This window comes from Uranotaenia lowii, chromosome 3 (genome assembly GCF_029784155.1).
Source record: "Uranotaenia lowii strain MFRU-FL chromosome 3, ASM2978415v1, whole genome shotgun sequence".
Taxonomy (NCBI): domain Eukaryota; kingdom Metazoa; phylum Arthropoda; class Insecta; order Diptera; family Culicidae; genus Uranotaenia; species Uranotaenia lowii.
The window spans coordinates 271,837,933-271,860,948 of NC_073693.1; the positions used below are offsets into that span (position 1 = coordinate 271,837,933).

At 32.9% G+C, this 23,016-nt stretch overlaps 1 protein-coding gene across 4 annotated transcripts in view; it reads left to right on the plus strand.

Moving 5' to 3' along the window:
- The window catches only part of LOC129754293 (uncharacterized), a 107,290-nt gene that overhangs the window by 8,647 nt on the left and 75,627 nt on the right, over positions 1-23,016 (plus strand). For all 4 annotated transcript variants that reach the window (XM_055750260.1, XM_055750261.1, XM_055750259.1 and 1 more), the window contains one exon: positions 16,746-17,126. In XM_055750260.1, coding sequence (XP_055606235.1) covers positions 16,816-17,126 — 311 coding nt within the window. In that variant the 5' untranslated portion in view covers positions 16,746-16,815. The remainder of the gene's footprint in view (positions 1-16,745; positions 17,127-23,016) is intronic.

Here is a 23,016-nt window from a genome sequence, read left to right on the forward strand (position 1 = left end):
TATTGTTATTTATTTTTTTTAAACTTTAAAAATATTGATAAAATATTGATATTGATTTTTACATGAAGTCTACATAATATCATTTCTAGAAATTTATACTGGTCAATCAACATTTTACTCCAACAAACTAAGCTTTGACAAGCATTGATGAATAATATACAATGTATCATATTGTATTTTTCATTGAATTAAACGCACAATACTAAAGAATTACATGTGACATGCAATGAGATTTTTGAATTTTCCAGATGCATAAAATTCTGAAGACTCGTTCGCTTGATGTTATGAATTTTCAAAATCCTACCAGTTGTCAGGAGCATAATTTTTTAAGATAAAAATTATAGACTAAATAAATTTTAGTTGATTTAAACCTCATACTTTTTAGAATACTAAATCTGGCTAATATACTGAAAAAGCTTTTCAATATTAAAAAAAATATTTCTCTTTACTTCGTTATTCTAAAAGCTTGTCTTTGCCGAAGAAATTATAAACATTCAAGCTTTATTTGCACTTAAAACTTTGTTGACTCGATTTTGCCTACGTATTAAAATTGGTATACATTCAAACCATGTAAGAAGAGTTGACGATCCAGAAGAGAATCTATGCTCTGAAAGATAATCAGAAACAGAATGAAAAGAAAAATCCAAGAGTAAGAAAAAAAAACTCTAACGCATTTGAAGTTATTTTTGTAAAACTGATGTTCATTAATCATTCATTTATTTTGATTTTTTTAATTAAAAAAAAAACAAAACAATCTTTTATGTGGCTCTTTCAAACTCTAAAATTTTTAAAATTTGAGGTTTTTGGCTCTTCCGACTCAAAAGGTTGCCGACCACTGGTTTAGGGTATAGAGAAATAATTATGTGATTTTGCAACCAATCGCGACGTGAATCGATTTATGAATTTTAAATTAGTATCAAATGTTAGAAAAAGTGTCGTACAAAATATACCACTACAAAAAAATTAAACACTGTTAATATTTTTGTAAAAAATTGTTTGTTTTAACACGCAATCAAACGTAATTTATATACATGATTTGCTTAAAAAAAACGCTCTGAAAATTTTGTCATGACCACTTGAAATGTGTTCTTTCGTTTTAAACTTGTTTATGGGTAATTTTTCCATATAAATTAAAATTTGAAATTATGGACCATTTGAAAAATGTTTTCACAAAATTTTCATCGTGATTAAGTACTTGGTAATAAACAAAAATAAACGTTGATACTCAATTCTTGATTCTTGGGCATCAAGTTTTTATTTTCTTTTGCCAACTAGTTCATACAGAAATCTCAGTCAGGCTCGAAATAAAATATCTTTATTATTCTTATTGTTTTTTATCGATCTTTATCTTCAGTTTTCGCTAGTATAAGTAGAAGTTAAGTTTTTTTTGTGAAAAAATAGGATATTTTGATACTAAAATTCAGAATCTAATTAAAAGTAGCTATAACATTTGGGTTAGCTTGTTAGCGTTTTAGTCATCTTTCTAAGAACAAACAAACGCAATCAATTTTTTAAGAATTTTTCTATTCTATGATAAGTCACCTTTTCAAAAGCAGCCAAAAACGTTCAAAAGAGACAAAATATTTTTATTTTTTTTGTACAACATTGAATATTTTTCTTGGAGTCCAAACTTAGTTCATGGATTATTGAAATAAAATTTAGTACAGAAAAATAAAAAAAATATTGCTAAGTTGAATATATTTGGACTTTCATTACATCTATGTTAATTTTTGAGTGAAAAAGTTTGTTTTCCTATACAATATTTTAGCTTGTTGTGCTAAATCTTGACTGAATAAATTGCTGTCGAAAATTTAAGAGATTTATTGGCTTTAAAAACAACAAAAAATAATTTATGGCAGGTGTAAAATTTTTAAATTCAATCTTTTCCATACAATCCTTGCAGCGGTCTTATGTTCATTTTGCGTTTGAAATTAAATCTTAAATTCATTTCTGTGAACTCATAAGCACTTTATAAAAAAAAATAAATATAAAAATTCATAATTAATTGTTGTACACAGGGCAGAGAATCTGGATCCAAATCAACAACAAAAATTACCTATATAGATGATTCTATACTTAAGGTAACCTAGGCGTATAATTTTTCTAAAATTTTCATAGGTTCCTAAAAAACTGTTATTATCAGCTTTGTTTGAATATCAAAGATATTTTATTTGATTAGCAAATCTTATTTTTAAAATTTGCACCATCTGTTGAAAATGTTGGCCACCCATGATTAAGACCATGGATGCCCAAACCATGGCAAGCGGGCCACATTTGGCCCGCGGCTGTCTTTTTGTGGCCCACAAAGCTTTTTTTGATAGCACCATGTTCTTAGGATTGAAACGTTTTTCTTGATTTATATGATTTAAAAAAAAAGGATAATAAATATTGATCAACTTCATTCGAAATGAAAGTCGAATGTATCTCTCTGATTTGATGTGATGTAATGCTACAAAAAGGTTATCATCATTGAATCAAGGATCAATTACAATTCCTATCAAAAAATGCTCACAATATTTGAAACATTCGCAAGGAAACAGCATTTTTGCTGCTTATGTTTTAATAACTGATTTTAGAAGATTGTGGCTTCCTGAATGCAAATCTTTTGTCAGAGTTTATCTATCACTTCTAGATTTAGTGATATAACGTGTGCTAAACATCAAATTAATCAGTTTCAACTAAAATCGATCTTTGATAACCAATAAATAAATTAAAAAACCTACGTGAAAAATTGGTAATGTGTAATTTCATTTGTTCATATTCATATGTTCATATGTTCATATGAAAAGCTGGTTTAGCTCGTATCATTGGAAACGTTTATGCATATTAAACAAAATGTCAATGTTTATTTGCGAACACATTTTGAAAATGGAATTTCAAAATGAGCACAATTTCAGAAATAAATATTTGCTGTTATTATGCAGTTTTTTTCTCCACAACTGTCAATAAACGTTTAACCATTAAAAAAAATATTTTTTATTTTTTTAATAGTTTTATCCTAAATGGGAATGTAAATCACCACAAACAATGTTCAGTATATATTAAGGTGGCCACAGAACCGGGAAAACCGGGAAAAACCGGGAATTGAAAATCGAACCGGAAAAACCGGGAATTTAGTCCCAAAACCAGGAAAATTAACAAATAGAACCGAGATTAAGTCTTGATTCCAAGATCAGGGATTCAAACCAAAATTCAAAATTCAGAACTATAATTCAATTTCCCTAGACAGAATTGAACAGTCAAAAAAGTGTGTAAGAGGAATATCATAAGTTTTCAAATTTATTACCTATTCTGATCTCTCTTCAATTACCCCTTTAAATTGTAAAAAAATAAATCACAAATTTTACTGAAACTCAGAGTTTAAAACTGCCTCGAAAAACGAGACGAGAAATTCAAAAAGTCTCTTAATTTTTTTTCAAGTTTTGCAGGTTATGATTCATTAAAAAAATAACTATCAATTATGTAAAAACAAACGAATCAAAGTTAAATTTTTGTTTCAAATTTGGCAACTTTTTTTTCCTTTATTTAAAGATGCTTTCACCCTTTGGCTGGTTTGTCTCTGAATTTGGAAATTTAAAAAAAAACGCTTATATTCTGATTTTCGAGAGACAATGTTGAATTCGAAAGTTAAACACAAGACAATCATCTTTACGCAAGTCACGGTGTTTTCTTGTAGCTTAATAATAATAAATTTGACATTACTGAGTTATCACGGGGTCCAAATAAATTTTTATTAGATGTGCTTTCAAAATTAACATTTTTCGATAATTGATAATAATTTAGCCAGAAAATTTCGAATTACACTTTTTAAAGCTTGGATATGTTGAGATTCCTTTGAAAATTTGTGAAAATCGTGACAAAAATTAAAATAAAATAGTCATATGAGATTTTAGTAATACTGTTCAGAATTTCTACGAGCTTTTTTTATGAAGGTGTGTTTATGTCGGTAGAAGACATTACATTTTTAAAAAATGTTAAAATGATTCAACATTGCATGGTACTTCACTTAAAATATACATATTTGTGTTTCGAGTAAAGTTTTAGAACAAAACAACAAAATATTGCGATAAATCAAAATATATCAAAAATTTTTTCAAAGTAGGTATTAGTAAAAAAAAAATCGCAGTCTCCAACAAAGTTGTTAATGAAATTTGAATCTTTGATACCAAATGCTCATAAATTTTCTTCATCGATGTCAAAAATAGTTATATTTTTCCTATTGTATATTTAACACTTCAGGATTTCTTATAAACTAGAAATGCTAGGTAATATATTAATCCTCTTTTAAATGAAGGATTATAAATAGATTCCAAATCAGTTTTTGTTTTTAAAGAAGGTTGTCGGTTTATTAGTTATCAATGAATGATGTAGCTCATAACATAGTAAAACCCAATATCATTAGATTTGATAGTGGCTTGTGATATAGCTCAGTTGGCAAGTCTGTTGCTTCCTGAGCCGATGTCCGTGAGTTCGAGCCCAAGAGTAGACATCGAACACAGTTGTACCGGATAAGTTTTTCAATAACTGTCCGCCAACTGCAACGTTGATATAAGTCGCGAATGCCATAAAGATGGTAAAACAACTATAATCGAAACAGAAAAAAAATAGATTTGATAGAAACAGATAACTGAAGAATTTTTAAAACAATGGCTTTATTTATTGTAATCTGCATACAATAACTAAGTTTATAGTTGAAAACAATTATGTACACTGTTAAGTCTCTTTGATTTTCAAAACCTTATTCGTACACTTTTCAAATTGTTTTTTTTTGCATAAATCCTCAAAGTTAGCCTTAGCTAAGCATGTGTTTGCAAAAATTTATAACGTTGAGATTTTTTTTTATCCATAAATATTTTATTTTGCAAAAAAAAAGATCAGTGAAAATTATGTATGAAATAATTTTTTTTTTTAATTATGAATATGTATTTCAATTATGGGGATTATGGAAACAGAACCTCCGAAATGGGTTTGATTTAATTCAAAATTCAATATTCAGACCTAAATTTCGATGCAAAAACAGAAAACTTTGGAAAAGTGTAGCAGAATTTTGGACTTTGGTTGAGGTTTTGAGGTTTTGGCAATAGTTTTTAGTCTACATTGTTACTGTTGATTAACCTTTCTCTATAATCATAATTTGGTTCGTTCTAAATTTAAATTTTTTAGTGTAGAGTAGAATCTCTCGCTTGCTGTTTTGTACCCTCATGGGGAGGGTTAAAAAAAAGGCAAATGTTTGCATAGCTCAAGAACTGATCAAGTAAATTAAACCGTATTATTTTGTATGAAAGAGTATTTGGGTATTAGGAATGTTTATATGAATATTCGGTATCCCTTTCTTCGTTCATCGGTGAGATAGAGAAGGGGGAAGGGGTCTTACCTTACTATAACTCGAGAACTAATTAAGTTAATGGAACCAAATTTAGCATGGAAGGTTATTAGAATACGAGAAAGGTTTCTAAGATTAATTTAGATCCCTATCTTCTTCCAGTGGAGATCCAGGATGGGTGGAGGGGGGCTATCATACCATTTTTATTGCTTAACTTGAGAACTATTCGAGCCAATGGAATCAAGTTTGGCTAGGAAGGGTAAGGGAAAAGTTCAAATAACGCCCCTCCTTCTGAGCTATGTTGAAATTTGATTCAAAATAATGCCTACTAAAAAATAAATCAAAAAAATTCTAAAATTACATTTATTTTTTTAAGGTGTTGCAAAGCACACCGGGTCAGCTTGTAAATAATGAAAAGTATAAATAACTGTAACACACGACAATCAAACTGAAGACCTTAATCGAACAGTTTCTTGATTGAAGGTATAATTAAACCTTTTGTTCCCGTTGGATTGGTTTAGATTACCAGGTGCATATTTTCTGAGCACATTTCAAATTAAATGAGACATTTCTCCCCAAGCACGTATTTTATTTATTTCTGTGCTCCTGCCAAATGCATATTTCATATCTTTCATCAATTGTGTGTATCTACATGTTGAATATTCAAATGCATAGAAAGTCTTGGGTTGTAGCTAATTTGAAGACAGAGCGGAAACATCTTTTGTAAGGTTAAATGGCATGGTCATTGATAAATAAGCTCGTGATTAATGTCTATGTCACTTATTATAAATCTTTTTTATTCCAATGAACAAGGCAGATAGGCAATTTAAAGAAAAGTATTGAAAGTTAACATCCAATGAATAAAAACTCATAACCGAACCTTGCAAGGTCTCACCTTCTTCAAAACATCTCGGTGATAAAAGGGCTGGCTCTGGGTTTACGCAATTCATCATTGAATTGAACCGTTTGATATTCTCCGAACTTCTGCTGCAGCCTTACGGCATTCAGGGCTCCCTGATTATTCTCATTCCAATGTGAAGTCACGTTTGACCACATCGTCTCGTATTTCAGAACCAGAACCAGAAGAAACCGATAGCCAAACCTTGCGGCAAGCAAAACGATCCAGCCCCAGACCCAGACCCAGACCTAAACCTGTCAGCCCAAGCAAGACTGCATAAAGTTCTTGAATTGCATTTGCATTTACTTTTACTTACTCGCACCATAGCGTTGGGCCATAGCATAGTGATAGAATATTCGCGAAAAAAATAGGAGCTCCTGTTATTGCTAGCTAAGCAAAAATGTTTGAAGTATATAAACCTTTCCTATAAAATTCCAATTCACTTTATTATACTCAAGGAGGGATTCCAAATATATTTTACTTTATAATATTTGGTTTTCCAACGATTATTTCACGAAAATATAGATTGTCAGGAAATCTCTCCCAAAATGTTGTAAAAGGGACGAATAAGTATCAACTGTTTTGATGTTTACAACTGACATTGGTTCGCTTATAATTACGGATCTGTCAAAATTATGATGGAAAAACATTTAAATAGATGCAGAATTATTTTATGAAGGAATAAAAATCGTTAGGTAACGCTGAGCATACCTCCCCCTCCTCAATGTCACAATTCGTAAATCAAGCATACTCTCTTCACCCTGGAAGCGTTACGTTTTTATGGATGCCCCGTTTTTGGTTTCCTGTTTCTTGATGAAAGAGCCTGATAATTTTGAATTGGTTTCTGTCAATTTTCCAAAATTCTTTTTGTTCCATATTTTTCATGGCGTGTGTATAAGACAAAGACACCTTTATTTGACATTTCAATTAAACTATTATTTGAAAGATCACTTTCAAATTAAGCCTTCTGAGGGCCTTAAAAATTAAAGCAGTTCATTCAATCCGAATACCAATCAATCCTTAGCTCAAATTCGGTAAAGCAATTGATAATTCAGATTAAGAATAAAAATGCTTTTAAAAAGTCAAGAGTTCTCCTTTCAAATTTTGAAGAAAAAATTCTATACTAAAATAAGATCTTATTTCAATTACAAAATAAAAGAAAACAAAGTCATATCAAGGTCATAACAAAATAAACAAATTTTAGAATAAAATGAGAACTTGTGTCTTATATAAAATATTAAATCCAACATCTTATATATAAAAATTGAGGCATTTTCTTTGTAACAACATCACGTATGAATGGTTGGTCGGAATGAAGTGAAATTTGGTATCCGAGGGTTTTTTGCGTCAGAGATGGTTTGTATAATAGTTTCAAGGATCTCACTTTTTATGGAAGGTGGTCCCAATACAAATTCAACTTTATTTGTTACGATTTCCATAAGAATGCAGTTAAGGACGTGTAGATGAAATTGAACATTAATTACGATTTATACTTTAGAAGGTAAAACGAAGTTTACCGGGTCAGCTAGTACTGTATAAAACTTTGGCTTACATAATAAATATCTGTTAATTGATGCCATTTCAAAATCAGGGTAAGAGTAAGTTTTTACAACGAATTTTATTCCAAAGCGTATCTTTAACAAGGTGACATTAAAGTTTTGCTCAGGATCTCTTTGAAAGATCTAATATTTAGTATACATATATTTAATTTAATAAAGAAAACTTTGGATCGGAAACCAATGACAAGGATCAAAATTTATGAACCACCAGCTGAATTCAGTAATAATTCGAAAAATAAAAAATCACGAATGAAGTGGAGAATAATACTACAAATTTCTTTATTTTTATCGAAACACGCCAGCAACGTTAAAATCGTTTTCCAAACTTCCAAAAAAAAAAAAAAATTTTAAAGGTAACCCGAAAAATTTAGTCCAACTTTAGTTTTTGTTTTTTTCCTGTGAAATCCAGAAAAATAGTGAGTTGTTTTTGCATTATTGTGGCAACCAGCCAGACTGTAGTTTGCTTTTCTTGTTCACTTTACTCTGAAATCTAGTAAATGCCCGAGAAAATCTGGAATGTTTTAAATGTTTACCCACATGAAAAATAATTCACTATTTTTTCTTATTTATTGAAAAAAGAGTACATTTGAGGAGTTCTCAGTAAATGATGATTATGTTTTTAAATATTTTCTCATCAGTAAAAAAATGTAGGCGATAGCACCTACTTTTTATTAGCTTTTTCTATATTCGAACAAATAACAGTACCTACTTAAAAGTTATTTATTGAAGACTTGTAGCACAGAATAGGTGGAACAAAGAAAAACTTTCTTTTCAATTAAGTTCGAATGTCTTGCACAAGTGCAAGGAATATTGCTTTCAATTGAAACCTAAACTGATAAACAGAAATTACAAAAAAAAATTCTCCGGACAATATCAAGGCAAATGCCGAGAATTATTGAATTTGAATGAAAAAATGAGAAACATTGAAAATCAATTAGAATCAAGTTTATAAAACTGGGAAATCTAGAATTTTAACTTTATAAGCATAAGTATAATAATGAATAATGCAAAATTTTTGTTGAATTCAATGAATTAGCAACAGGGATTTGGTTTGGAAATGAGATACCGTTTATTCATTTCTGTTTGTCAAGTCCTTACAAGCTTACACCTATAGTAATGCAATTAGTTACTTTAATTGGTCCAATCGGCCATACTGCGAGTTTTCATTGAATTTTCATTCCAATTTTTATCTTCGAATAGAAATTCAAAATGAAACTTTTCCAACTGAAGTTTTTTACTGTCCATTCTTGTGCGTTTTTCAACGGCATTTTCCAGATATTTCATTCATTTTTTTAAGTAATATAAAAATGCTCTAAAAGATGAACTTTTTTGTGAAAGCTTTGATTAAATTTTCGCCATATACATCCAAAAACCACTCAATGAAAGATATTATTATTCTGTTCAATGCAGCTAAGTATGGCATTTATCAGTTTACCGGTTCCGGAGATTTTACCAAAACAAATTCCTAAATATGGGATCAAGAAACTAGACATTTACCTAACACCCAACACAAAAAATCACCCTTAAATTCAGTGATTGGCTCTAGTGATGTTAAATGTTTTAGGGAGCCGTGCAGCCTCGTGGACAGTTTAGTGCAAGGTTGGCCAACATTTTAAACAGGAGGGCTAAATTTTGGCATTAAGACTTGCTTGCGGGCCTCACAACAAATTTTTCTTTAGTATTAAATGCAAACGAATTTCAGTAGGTTACCTAAAGTATAAATTCATCCAAAAAAAATTTACATCTTTTAGAATAAAGATTTTCGAGATTAAGTACAGATTTTTACCAGTTATTATTTATTTAATCAAAACAACAATTTAAAAGTGTTAATAATGCTTTTAACGAACTGACAAACAAAATTATACCTTTCAATTTCAGACTCTATACATGGGTTATAAAATGAATTTAATTTCCTCGACAATACTTCATACACAGCGTTTTTAGAGATTTTAAACTTTTTCGGTTTATTCATCCCATAAGGATCACTCTGCAGCACGGGATTGTTCAAGACAAAATAACCTTCCTAAGCTTTTCGCATTTCAGATGTAATTTTCTTACGCTCTTTAATTATAATAATAAAAAAAATATATTAAAACAGCTCTTCCGTGTTATGTTCTTGTGTTGTTCTATGGAAAACCTTCAAAATTTGCTCATGCCTAATCTAAAAGTTTAAAAATGATCGTTCTTTAAAAATTTCGCATTTGATCAAATTTAAATTTAAGAAGTGGGAAAGCCGTTCATAAAAAGGACAAAAATAATTTGATTTTTTTTATCAAATTTTCATTGTCATTTTAACCTTTTGAAATAAAAAAAAAACATTGTCGAAGTGTCTTTGGTGGAGTTTGTAACCTCCTACTCGGTTACAACCTGAATTTTATGTTTTCGGTGTCAGTTTTGTCCCGAATCAAATAAAATGTAGGTAAATGTACATATTCACGCATTAAGGTTTTGTATTATATAAATTTTAATGAATTAATTTTTGGCATTTTGATAAAAGATAGGAGATTAGCAGATTTTTTTCCGTGTAGCAGTTCATTACATACAGACATTAAATACATACATATATACAAATAAAGTGCAGAGATTTTATATTTTTTAAATCAATTTTAACAAGCTGAATAATGTTTGTTGGTATACAAAGTTTCGAAAATAGAATTCGAATTACAAATATTAGAAGTTTTGTACCAATATAACTCTGATAACGGTGTGATTACAATATAATGTAATAATTTTACAAACAAGATTTCAATTATTTTGAGCTTCTGTTTTCCTGTTTGATTTGGATCAAATGTTATTGAGACAGTCAAAAAAACATAATTTTTTTTTGACTGTCTCATTAACATTTTAGTTTACTGAGTTATTTGATTTCTTTCGTCATTTTTAAGTATATCTCCCTGACGCCTTCCAAACTCCTAAAAAATATACTAGTTTTCGCTTGAAGACTCTCAACGCTTCCATAATAGTGGTGGCCACTTTCAATACTATATTTATGAAGTAACTAAATAACAAATATTTATAGCATAATACGTGATTGCAAAGTTCACACAATTTGTAAAATGTTGTTAAAACTTAGGAATATAAAAATTAGAGTGTCCATTTCCCGGTCATTTTCCCGTTCCCGGGAATCGGGAAATCTAGTTGCCTGTTTCCCGGGAATTCCCGGGATCCCGGGAAGTATTCAAAAACGTATAAAATATGTGCATTTTTATTGAAATATAACTTATCGAAGCTTTCCTGTATAAGAAGCTCATAATTTGTTCAAAATTGACTCTTCATAAAGTTTTTTTTTAACCAGTTTTTAATCAAATAAATCTAACTGTTTTCAACAATGAAAAATTTAAAACAGTCAAACAAAGTATCGTATAACCTGAACAGGTCAAATAAATTTCATTCATGTAATTAAGGGCTAATTAAAAAACATCATTTTATTTGTTTGATTTATCCAACCTTTTTTCCGTTTTTCTGAACACTTTAGATAATTGATATAATGTCTTGGTCATTTGAAGTTTTGAAATTCGTCTGGCTTTTAAAGCCAGAGAGAAACAAGTGCATAAATGTTACTTTCGACAGAAACACAATTTACCTACCAGCTGCGCGATTTTTCATATATTTTTCGAAGGGTTGTGCGTTTTCGTTCAATGAAAACGGTATGGAAATACATATAATCTTTTTAAAGTTATATAATGTTAAAATGTTAATGAGACAGTAAAAAAACATATTTTTTTTTTACTGTCTCATTAACATTTCAGTTTACTGAGTTATTCGATTTCTTTCGTCATTTTTAAGCAAACCTCCCTGACGCCTTCCAAACTCTTAAAAAATAAACTAGTTTTCGCTTGAAGACTCTCAACGCTTCCACAATAGTGGAGGCCAATTTCAATACTATATTTATGAAGTAACTAAATAACAAATATTTATAGCATAATACGTGATTGCAAAGTTCAAACAATTTGTAAAATGTTGTTAAAACTTAGGAATATAAAAATTAGGGTGTCCATTTCCCGGCCATTTTCCCGTTCCCGGGAATCGGGAAATCTTGTTACCTGTTTCCCGGGAATTTCCGGAATCCCGGGAAGTATTGAAAAACGTATAAAATATGTGCATTTTTATTGGAATATAACTTATCGAAGCTTTCCTGTATAAGAAGCTCATAATTTGTTCAAAATTGACTCTTCATAAAGTTTTTTTTTAACCAGTTTTTAATCAAATAAATCTAACTGTTTTCAACAATGAAAAATTTAAAACAGTCAAACAAAGTATCGTATAACCTGAACAGGTCAAATAAATTTCATTCATGTAATTAAGGGCTAATTAAAAAACATCATTTTATTTGTTTGATTTATCCAACCTTTTTTCCGTTTTTCTGAACACTTTAGATAATTGATATAATGTCTTGGTCATTTGAAGTTTTGAAATTCGTCTGGCTTTAAGCCAGAAAGAAACAAGTGCATAAATGTTACTTTCGACAGAAACACAATTTACCTACCTGCTGCGCGATTTTTCATATATTTTTGTGCGTTTTCGTTCAATGAAAACGGTACGGAAATACATATAATCTTTTTAAACTTATATATTTGAATAAATAGTTGCACCAAATGGCTGCAATATGTCTACTGCCACAGGAATAGGCTTATTCTCAAAGAATTTTGTATGACTACATTTTCAAAAAGAAAATTAAAAATGGTTCCGGAGGCTATCAGGCTTTGCCAGAAAAATAATTTCATACATATCGGGAATTCCCGGGAATGAAACTGTGATTCCCGGGAATCGGGAATTCTCGAATTTTTCAAATTCTCGGGAATTCCCGACTGGGAAATCCCGGGAAGGACACTCTAGTAAAAATGTTTCTTCTTTGCTTGATATAGTTGTTTTTTTTAATGATGTAGAAGGAACTCATTCAATTCTGAAAAAAAGCTTAGCGGCCACAAAAAGACAGATGCGGGCTACACGTGGCCCGCGGGCCATGGTTTGGCCACCCATGGTTTAGTGAGAGGGAGTTGGTTCAGGTAGATGGGAAGAGGTTCCATGGTTTAAACAAAAAAATTTGAGAATTATTTTGGATGCTTGTCCATTAAACAGGAAGATTTAAATTGATTAAGATGTAAACACATGGAATGGTCAGTTTTCTTACTTGATTAATGACCCTTCATGTGACACCTCTATTCACACTATTAGGATATATTGACAGTTCTACACGAACACCACCTTATTTAGCAGGAGGCCTCAGCCCTAACCTCAAACCATGGGAAAGCAGAATCGAATTTTGAGAAGGGCGCACGATAAAGGCGATATTGCGGGACTAATATCGACAAATTCGCCCTGTGGAAAAGCGATATACACATGTTCGTGTTTTGATTTTTTTGATGTTCAGGGGTGCCAAGTGCATTGATATATGGAAATGATTTTTTTTAATTGCATTGTTATTGAAAAACCTTTTCATGAGTACTGGGAATTTGCAACTTTCCCTTAAAATGCTATTCGAATATAAAATTAAATGCATCATTTGCCAGAACGAAATAATAACTCAATGTATCGCACACTAAACGATGTTACGAATTATGTGGATATGTTTAAAATAATCAGAGCATGTAGGCAAATATTTTAAAAGTCAACATACACGGAGCTGTTATTAATTTACTTGTTTGTAACAGTGAATGATTTTGAATTCGTTTAGAAGATAGAAACAACGCTTTTTTAATCTGAAAATATATTTCAGATGTTTTAAATTCACCTTGAAAATTCATTAGCAACACTTGGCTTATCTTCATCCATTTAGGGACGCCCCTTAACGAATTCAAACGTTTAGCTATTGATAGTTTAAAAATGTAATCAATTCAGAAATATTATTATAAGTTTAAAACAAACAAATACTGATTTTAGTAACGCACCTAGCATCACCGCCAGCAAATCAAAATTTGAGGTTATGATTGAGGCCAATTTTTTGCCAATACTATCGTCCGTATATACCTTATAATTAGCAAAGACATCGAGCCCATGACTGCAGGCCACAGTGTGTAGGAAGATAAATTCTGATTTTTTTTTTTAATTAATCGTGTCTGTTGTTAAATAACATATAGGAACTATTTCATACATATTTTATAATTCAAGTTTCCAGACTATGGCGGGAAAAATTTTAAATATGAGAAAATATGTTTTTGTAACACCTGACCAACCTAACTATCCACAAAGTACGCTGGGCTTATCCCACTCAGAGAGTGACAGTCTTACCCCCACAACATGCACATTTTTAAGAATAAAATTTGTACCACTTTATAGATTTAACTTACCTCAACTCGAGTCTCAGCGATTACCAACAAGGAAAGATACCAAGTACACATCCACGACAACGAATTTGGAGTTTTTTTTAGCGAATTAAACCTTAAATTTCATCCGCGAAAAGTTACAGCCCATTGCTTATCAGTGACGCTCCGGATTGTTTTGTTTATTATTTTGACGTCAAACGCTGCCCGGTGGGTTTCATGTTCATAACTTTTTTGTCTAATAAGATACAAAGTTACGGTTTTCGACAAAGTTAATCAGCGGAAAATTTCCTTCAAGGTATTTATAAATTGGCACAATAAACATAAACAGGCTCGGTTCCACGGAAGAACCAAACATGATGTTGATTTTTCAGTACAAAATATTCAGTTTTACAATATAAACCTAGAACTTCAAATTTACTCATGTAAACGTTACTTAAAATTCTGCAAAAAATCGTGGTTGAGTGTTGAACCAAATCGAAACTGGGGTCATTTTTGAATTTGTCAAACCCTGGGGTCTAGAAAGCTCCGTTTTGGTTCAAAACTCATCCATGATTTTTCACAATATTTTTGAGTAACTTTTACATAAGTAAATTTGAACTTTTATGTTTGTATAGTAAAATAGAATACTTTGATCTGAACATGAAAGTACAAATTTACTTTTGTAAACATTACTTAACAATGCTGCAAAAATCATTTATGAATTTCAAACCAAAACGGAGCTTTTGATACCCCAGAGTTTGACAAATTCATAAATGACCCCGAACAAAGAAATGTTTTTTTTTTACTAATGCGGGATTAAATAATCACATAAAGCTTGATACATTATTCGATAATATCCTTGCTGGCTGATTGTTCTCATATTGCTGTGTCTTGTGAAGGGATATAATTTATGTGATTTCTTTCAGTTCAAATGTCAAATGCGGTTGCGCTGGTAGGACAATGCCAGCGATGAGAAAGCATGTTAGTGCCGGTCCGGCATAGAATCTTATGCCGATAATTTCACCTCCAATAAAGGTCATTATTGGAGTAGAGTCTGATTTGTGATTGCTGACAGTTTTATTGTACTAAGCCGATTTAACAATATTTGGTTTCTTGAAATCTATCCACAGGTGCAGAAATATGTGAGAGTTCAAAAGAAGTTTTGATTTTAATCCCAAAAATTTTGGTAAAAATACTTTCTGTTTCCTATTTTTCCCTGTATCGAATTTTTCTACGAAAATTGTAGTTTTATTCCGTTAACTTAGTTATTATTTTTATAAAACAAAGGGCAAAGTTTCCAAAAATTTCTCTTTCTCTGTATGTTTCAATGAAACTAAGAACTTATTTATATACCCTTCGGGTTATTTTCAAATTATCGGAACTATTTTAGGTCCTCAGAGCAGGAAGGCATATAAGTTAAACATGATTGATTTTAAGTTAATCATGCCAAACAATTTTTCAAATTTCAAACTGTACTTGACGTAACGAAATAGGCTTCATACGCACACTGAAGCCTATTTCGTTACATTCACCGTGGTGTAATTGGCAAACGCGCAATTGTACTGAAGCTGAAATTGCGAGTTCAAGTCCCTGCCGGTGAGCCGTTGTATCTTTTTCGAGAAATGTATGATATTTACTGCTTGTGTTTTTATCTTTCCTTGATATCTCATGTTTCTCTAATACTTTCCGTCACCTTTGAAAAAGTGATCATTATCAGGTACGAAGATGTACTAAGACGAATTCAAAACATAAGCTTAAGTTATTTTTATAATAACGGTCCAGGGGGGCACCGTGATAAGATTTGATGAAGTAGACATTTTCTTTTGGTTTCAATTCTCTCGTCCAGCACGTTGTATTCTAAACAGAGGAAAATTTTGAAACAAAAATTATATTGCTGAAAATTTAATGTTGTCATTTTCCATTATTTTAAGTGAAGTCCATATTATTTCAGAATTTACTTTGCTCTAAAATTGAAGATGTTAAAATCGTTTCATCTTTGAACTTGAACTACCAGCTTAAGATTATCTGAATACCCTAAGAAATTGAAATTTTTATCTTCCATATATATTTGCCAATCAACGTGCTAAATTTCCCACTGTGCGAAGTGCAACGCCTGTTCGAACGCCTCCCTGCCACTCTTCAAAGCGAATAATTTGCGGTAATGTACAGCACTTTGTACCGGATCACGTTTCCTTTCGGCTAAATCAGCTTCAGCCAGCAGCAACTGGAAACATTTTGATTCTCAGGTTCTCGGGTTTTGCAAAATCTTGATACCTACCGGGAAGCGACTGACTTACAGTGCAGTGTCATGTTTTGGGTGCCATTACAAGTGCCAACTTATATGTACCCTTCGCTGGATCAGGGATTAGGAAATGTATAGGGGGAACCGGAAGTTTAGAAATCATCACCCGAAACTTGTACAGGCAGATTTCTACACGGAAATATTCAAGCGCATGACTTTCGCTCTCTCTCGATTGAAGGAAAGAGTTGTTGTTTATTCAACAAAACCAAAACTTGTCACTTTTCTTAACGAACCACAGCAATGATTTGAATGTTTGAAATATTCAATGGAGAAATATGTTTTCCAACTTTTGAATCTCGTTAGACGTGAGCTCAAGAAAGTTTCTTCCTCAAATGGTTACCTCACATTTTTAAAACCTTTTTCATCCATGTACTCCTATTACACCCAATAATATTATTGTTTTTTTTTTTAAATTTTACAGACCAACGAACAACCAATGATCATCCGGCAATGTAGCGTGATCGATAATTGAGGGGCTGATTTTATGAGGCATGGACAAATCCGGGCTGCCGGAATGGATTTGTTCTGAAGATCGGTGGCCAACCCTCCGCTATCTGGTGTCCTGTGCCAACTACAACAACACCTGGACCTCGTACTGGGGACCGGATATTGTGTGCGATTTCGTTGGACCAAAAGTTTCAGCATCAACGACCCCTGTAGATGCAATCAATAAAAGCAATCTAACGCTCAAGGAAAGTTTCAAGGGAACGGATGCAGGAGAGAGCAGTGGAGCACTAGGGATTGCCGTTCAGTGTTATCATAGTCTAAGGTGTATTCTCAAATCAGTCAATCCGAGCATTGGGTAAGTAAGAGGAATTTGAATTTTATGAAAGACTTCTTCACCATTTTTTTATGGCAACAACAAGACTAATTTGAAAAACTCAAATCACTGCTTTTTATTTATCAGGTTTTCCTAGAAAGGTTGGGAATGCTAGGAGAAGTCCCAAAAACTGATTCCATAAATTTTGAAGAGAATTTTCATCGAAAAAATCATAAAAAAAACACAAAAAATTTTTTTGTGTAGATGCATGGGAGGGGGGAGGTTAATTTTTCTTGGTGTGGAGATTAACACAGCCCTCCATATTCAGAAATATGAAAAATCTTGTTTTTCGTCTGAACAACTTACAAAAAGCGAACACAAACACATACATGAGGTTACAATATTTAGTTTTCCTCGATTCAATATTCAGTCTTCTTCATTCTTATTCTGTGTTGATTTCCTTCTAAGCTTCTGTCATACCTGTTATTCTAAAATTTTACCATATCAATATATTGATTCCATGTCTCGATTAACCGACCTGACGTCATAAGAAACGACATAAAAAAGATAATCTCCTGCTTAAAAATAACAATATCTAAATCATCTGTGCTCTTACTTTATGCGCCAGTCCTCGTTCTCGTCTCAAGAAGTAAGAACCTACTAGAATGACTACCTGTAGAGATCAATAGTATAAAATGATAAAATATAAATTTTATTCCTCTATTATTCAATAAGAAGAATTATGTAATTACATATATGCCATTGACATTTCATCAGTATACGAACTTTTGAGACAAGAAAAAGAGAAAATAAAGAGTGCTTTCTCTGCCTTTAAGATGAACTTATGAATTCGTTTGTAGAAAACAGAGAGGAATGTACGAATCTATCTTCAAGAGCGAAAAAGATCGCGAGATGACAATTCAGTGCATTAACTAATCTTTATACGAACGGTCGGGTTATTGTTTTTAGTGAAAAGTGTTGAATAGAAACTTAAAAAAAGCAGAGGTCAATACACTGCAAACACCAAATTGTAAGGAAATCACAAATTTAAGTGAACCTGACTCTCGCTCCGAGATTAGTTTCACGACGTTATGTTAGATGTTTATTTTTAATTCAGTTAATTTCTTTATCACTATCGTCTTTTTCACTATAAGCTGTATTTAAATCTCGCTTGCAAGCTGCAATCGTCACTCGCTTGTAATTAGATGTCCTAAAGGGTGTCCACGATGAAATTGCCACACACAAAACTGATTTGCAAAATTCGAGTTTTCATCCGATTGCCATCAAATTTTCAGGAATTGAAAAATAATTATTAAACTTCGTTTAGCCATTTTATTTGTATTTTATTTACAGTCCATACGCAAATTCCCGCACTTTGGACTTAACCCCGGCCATAAGGTTCTGCACAACCTGTGAATCAACCATTTTTTGTATGTAAACCCATACTTTCTTCAGTTCCTCGACTGTCTTCGCTACCTTAGGTCGTTTAAGAAGGTGCTGCTTCATAATCGTTCAGTACTTTTTGATGAGGCGGAGCTCCGGAGTTTTGGGAGGGTTAACATTTTCGGCACGAAATTGACCTTATTGTCTGCATACCACTTCAGCACGTCCTTGGAGTAGTAGCATGAGGCCAAATCCGACCTACAGATTGTTGGGACGTTGTGGGCCTTCAGGTGCTTCCTCCCCGTTCATCGTGCTCTGGGTCACGAAAGGTGCACTCCGCTTCCCGCACGTGCAGATGGCTTGCCAAACCAGGAATTTATCCGCAAATTTAGACATCTTCTGAGTGCGGACATGCTCCGGAATGCTGAACTTATCCTTGGCCATAAAAACCGGGTTACCGGGGATCTGTTTGAAGTCGGCCTTCACATGTGTTTCGTCGTCCATAATGCAGCATTCAACTTTCGTCAGCATGTTGAGGTCCAACTTCCTGGCACGGGTTTTGGCGGAGTTGTTCTGCTTCTCGTCGCGATTAGGAGCCTTTTATACCTTTACGCTCGAAGCTCAGCCTTAGTTTTGGCCTGCTGGATAAAACTTCGACTCAGGTGCAGCTTGTTAGCCACATCCCGAATGGGGGCGTTCGGTTTTCGGTTGAAGCCCCAACTACGCGGTTGTAGTTTTTGCTGTTTAAGGAATACTTTTTCCTTCACTTTTGGGCATCCGATCGGTGGTCAATCGTTCCTCGAACCGCTTAATCACTCGCAACTCCATGTGGAATTCGCGATTCCCATCGTTTTAGCGATGGAACGATTCGAGAGAACCTTGTTCTCGTGAAGAATGCGCAAGATTTGATCATGCACGAGCTCTTCTTTCGACTCCATTTCCGCGAGTTTTGATCACAGGACTTTAAAACTTGCTGGATGTAAACAATGCACTATGAACTAAATCCACCCATATTTTAATTAGATTCAAACCAACGCACACAGGAGTACGTAAAAGAAAAAGTTGTCCAAAAGTATTTTTTAGGTTTGAAATCAATAAAAAAGTGTATTTTGACTTATCAAACGTTTTTAAGATCATTTAAATATTTTTTTCCGATTACGTAATTTTTCATAATTTTCTATTAGACATTATTTTGACATTTTTATGACATGATAGATAATCCAGGTTAGAAAAGTTGTAAAATTTCAAAAAACCTGTAATTTTTTATTTGTTTTTGAAAGTGAAATAACATTTGAAAATATTCAAATAAGAACATAAATTTTACAGAGTTTTAATTTAAAATAAAAGAAGCCCTAGGTGACTTTTTTGTGGAAAAAATCTATCAATATTTTTAAACTTCAAAGTTAAAAATATCAAAAATTCGCAATTTTGCGCGATTTTTTTTCTTTTGCACATGTTTATTGAAGTTATCTTTTTTCAAATGATATCAAACATTTTGCCGGGACTTGCTGGGAACATAAACAAAAACACTTATTTAAAAAGAAATCAACGTTTAAAACCAATAATCAACAGAAGAATTTTCAAAGCAGTAAACAGTGTCCCTATTATCGTCGATTTTAATAAATTGTACTCAAAATTAATAAAAATCCTTCCAATAAAGTTCTCCATTCAAAATTTTCTTTTTTAGTTAAAGCTTAGTCCTTTTAGAAATGGGACATTTTCTTTTGCTAATAGTTCGTTTTCTAGTAATCGGGCATTCAAAATTTTGACAGCATTTTGTTGCCTGTGAAAAGTACTATTTAACATATTTTTTTTTCTAAATTTTAAATCTTAGCGTTTTTAAGATATTTACGATGCGAGGGAAAGAGAATAAAATTATTTTGCACAGTTTCCTTCAAAATTCATCATTATCAAATTAATAGCTGACAAAAACCGTTGATTATTCAAAGAATCACTGTGTGTGAGTGGTGGAAAAGTACGCAAACACTGTCAAAATTGTCCACAAAGTTCAAATCAAGTATAAGAGTGAAGCACATGATCGGCAACTACGGTTAAAAGTCATCGTGGAAGTCAAGTCTCATACCAGAATTTTTAATTTTGGATAAACGAGAAACTAAGTGTAGATTGCTGAAATGTCAAAAAAAAATTCTCTGAAAAGCTGAAACTGTGTCTAGTTATTAGTCACTCAAACCTAGCCTCTAACAACAGGTTTTTGCTAGTTCCAGAGCTCGTAAGCTGTATAGCCGGTACCGAGGCTATGGGACAGATGATTTCTGATGAACAACAAAACTTATGAAATACCGTATTTAAAACTAATTCCAGCGTTTGAATCCTATACCATGTCTGCTTGTGGGAAGGCCCCGAGTATACACCCATAGAAGAGGTTGCAAAAATCCAATGCCTATTTAGCACATCTCTGTGCCGATAATGCGCTGAAATGTGCACTGTGCCGAAGATGATATGTTTGAAAAACCGTAACTGGCATAAGGACTCGGCTCCCAACTAAAATGATGCATGACCACTACATCCAAGCAAAACAAGAAAAACATTTTATGGGATTTAGTTCCTATTGGATAATTCATCCCAGAAACAAGAAAATAAAAATATAAACCACAGCACCCGTAGTGAGAATCGAACTCAAATCATTAACCATATGGTCTTGCCAGACCGACATTTTAACCAGTGTACTATTTAAGCTTCATGCAGGACGAGGGATATTTGTCATAGGCATTCTGCCACCGATCAATCACAAAAGAAACGCACGACAGTGGCTTCCCGGCGTTTGGCCTCCTTTCAAGGTATTCATTTGTCTTAAGATGGAAACGGGAAAGGGAACGGGAGTGGAGGAAACGGGATACCCATTGAATGAGAACTGTGCTTTGCTTACTGCCTGCTATTACATACACACGCTACATATACACAGCTGCTAAAGCCGGGCATCTTGGCCGGTGCTTGTTTGCCGGTGAATTGAAGGAATATAATCTTGTTGCTTTTGCTACATAGGCTGATGTCATGCTGAAGCAACTAGCAACGCGACCTACAACGCAACGTTCACACGACTAACCAGCTCTCATTTGATCTCCATGGAAATCGCGCAGACCTGTCATACTGGTAGCTTTGTGTAGCGCGACCAATCTGATGCCAATGTGTTTAGTAGCGCGACTAGTAGGAAATCCAATAGAAACATTGTTTTTTTCTCGATTTGAAGCAGTGATTCCGGGTTTTAAGCACAATAGTACGAAGATCTGTCCGAACTTGTGATAATAAACTAAAAACTATCTTAATCGGCGAGAAAATTTTCATGAATACTTAGTTCCGGCAAAAAAAACAAGGAATTTCGTCGGTTCAAATTTCGGCATTCTTGCAATCCGGGTCGTGATTTGATGAGTTTTTGATGGCTCCGGAAAGAAAGGAGACGATTCAAAGCATTATCAGATGTAGAGAAGTAATGATTTGTAGGAAATTTCAAAGTGACAGGTCGCGCCAGCATGACATACCAATGCCATGCAACGCAATCTTATTGGAACGTTGCGTTGCGTTGCGTTGCGTTGCGTTGCTAGTTGTTTCAGCATGACATCAGCCATACACACGCACAGCTTAGCCGTGGTTGTTTGAATGAAGGGATGAAGGAATGTTTTTTTGTTGCTTTTACTGCATACACACGCACAGCTCGGCCGTGGTTGTTTGCCGGAGGATTGAAGGGATTGAATTAGAAGGATGTTTTTGTTGTTGCTTTTGCTACATTCACACGCACTGTGCTCGGTTCGCTGGCTGCCTGGTGTTGGCCGGTATTTATTTCCATCCTTCTACGTCTTGTGATGCGATAGGGAGGGACGTGAAAGCGTTTTTATTTTGTTTCTTTCAGACATACGCAATTCGGTTAACTTGGGAGATTAATGCCGGTGGGAGCAAATCGAATCAGCACCGATCGCGTTATCTTCTTGTACCAATGATGCTACACGCAGAAAAAAGATTTTTTATTTCAAAGGAAAGTGCCGCCAAAACAAAGGATTTTTTCCTTTGATTTTGGGATAAATAAAAATTCCATTGGTTCAAGGACATTTTCCTTTGTTTCAAAGAATTTTTCTTTTGAAAAATCTTTGAGTCAAAATCTTAATGCTTTGAAACAAAAAACAGTTTCATTCGATGCAAAGTTGTTTTCGTTTGCTACAATGTAATTAGGATTTAGATTTAAAAGGATTGGTTCATTGAAATATTTTCCTTTTATTCCAATTGGAAAAAATATTTTCTGTTGTTCAGAAGTTCCAATTAGGAATTTTGAACAATAAAAAGAAACAATTTACATCTTAAATTCATTTTTATTACAAACTTAACACAAACACTGGTTCACTATAATGGAATTAATCGGTCCTAAATATTGGCCTGAGGGCATTCTTCTTGGACCTCAATAAACTTCCGGAAGCAACTCCGGTCATCCAACTGGTGATTGCCGCTGAAGATCGGCCCGAAGATAATCAGACCGCTGGATTTTGGGCGGAATCAGCCGTGGTCCTGTAACAATGTAAAAGTTTATATAAAATCTTAAATA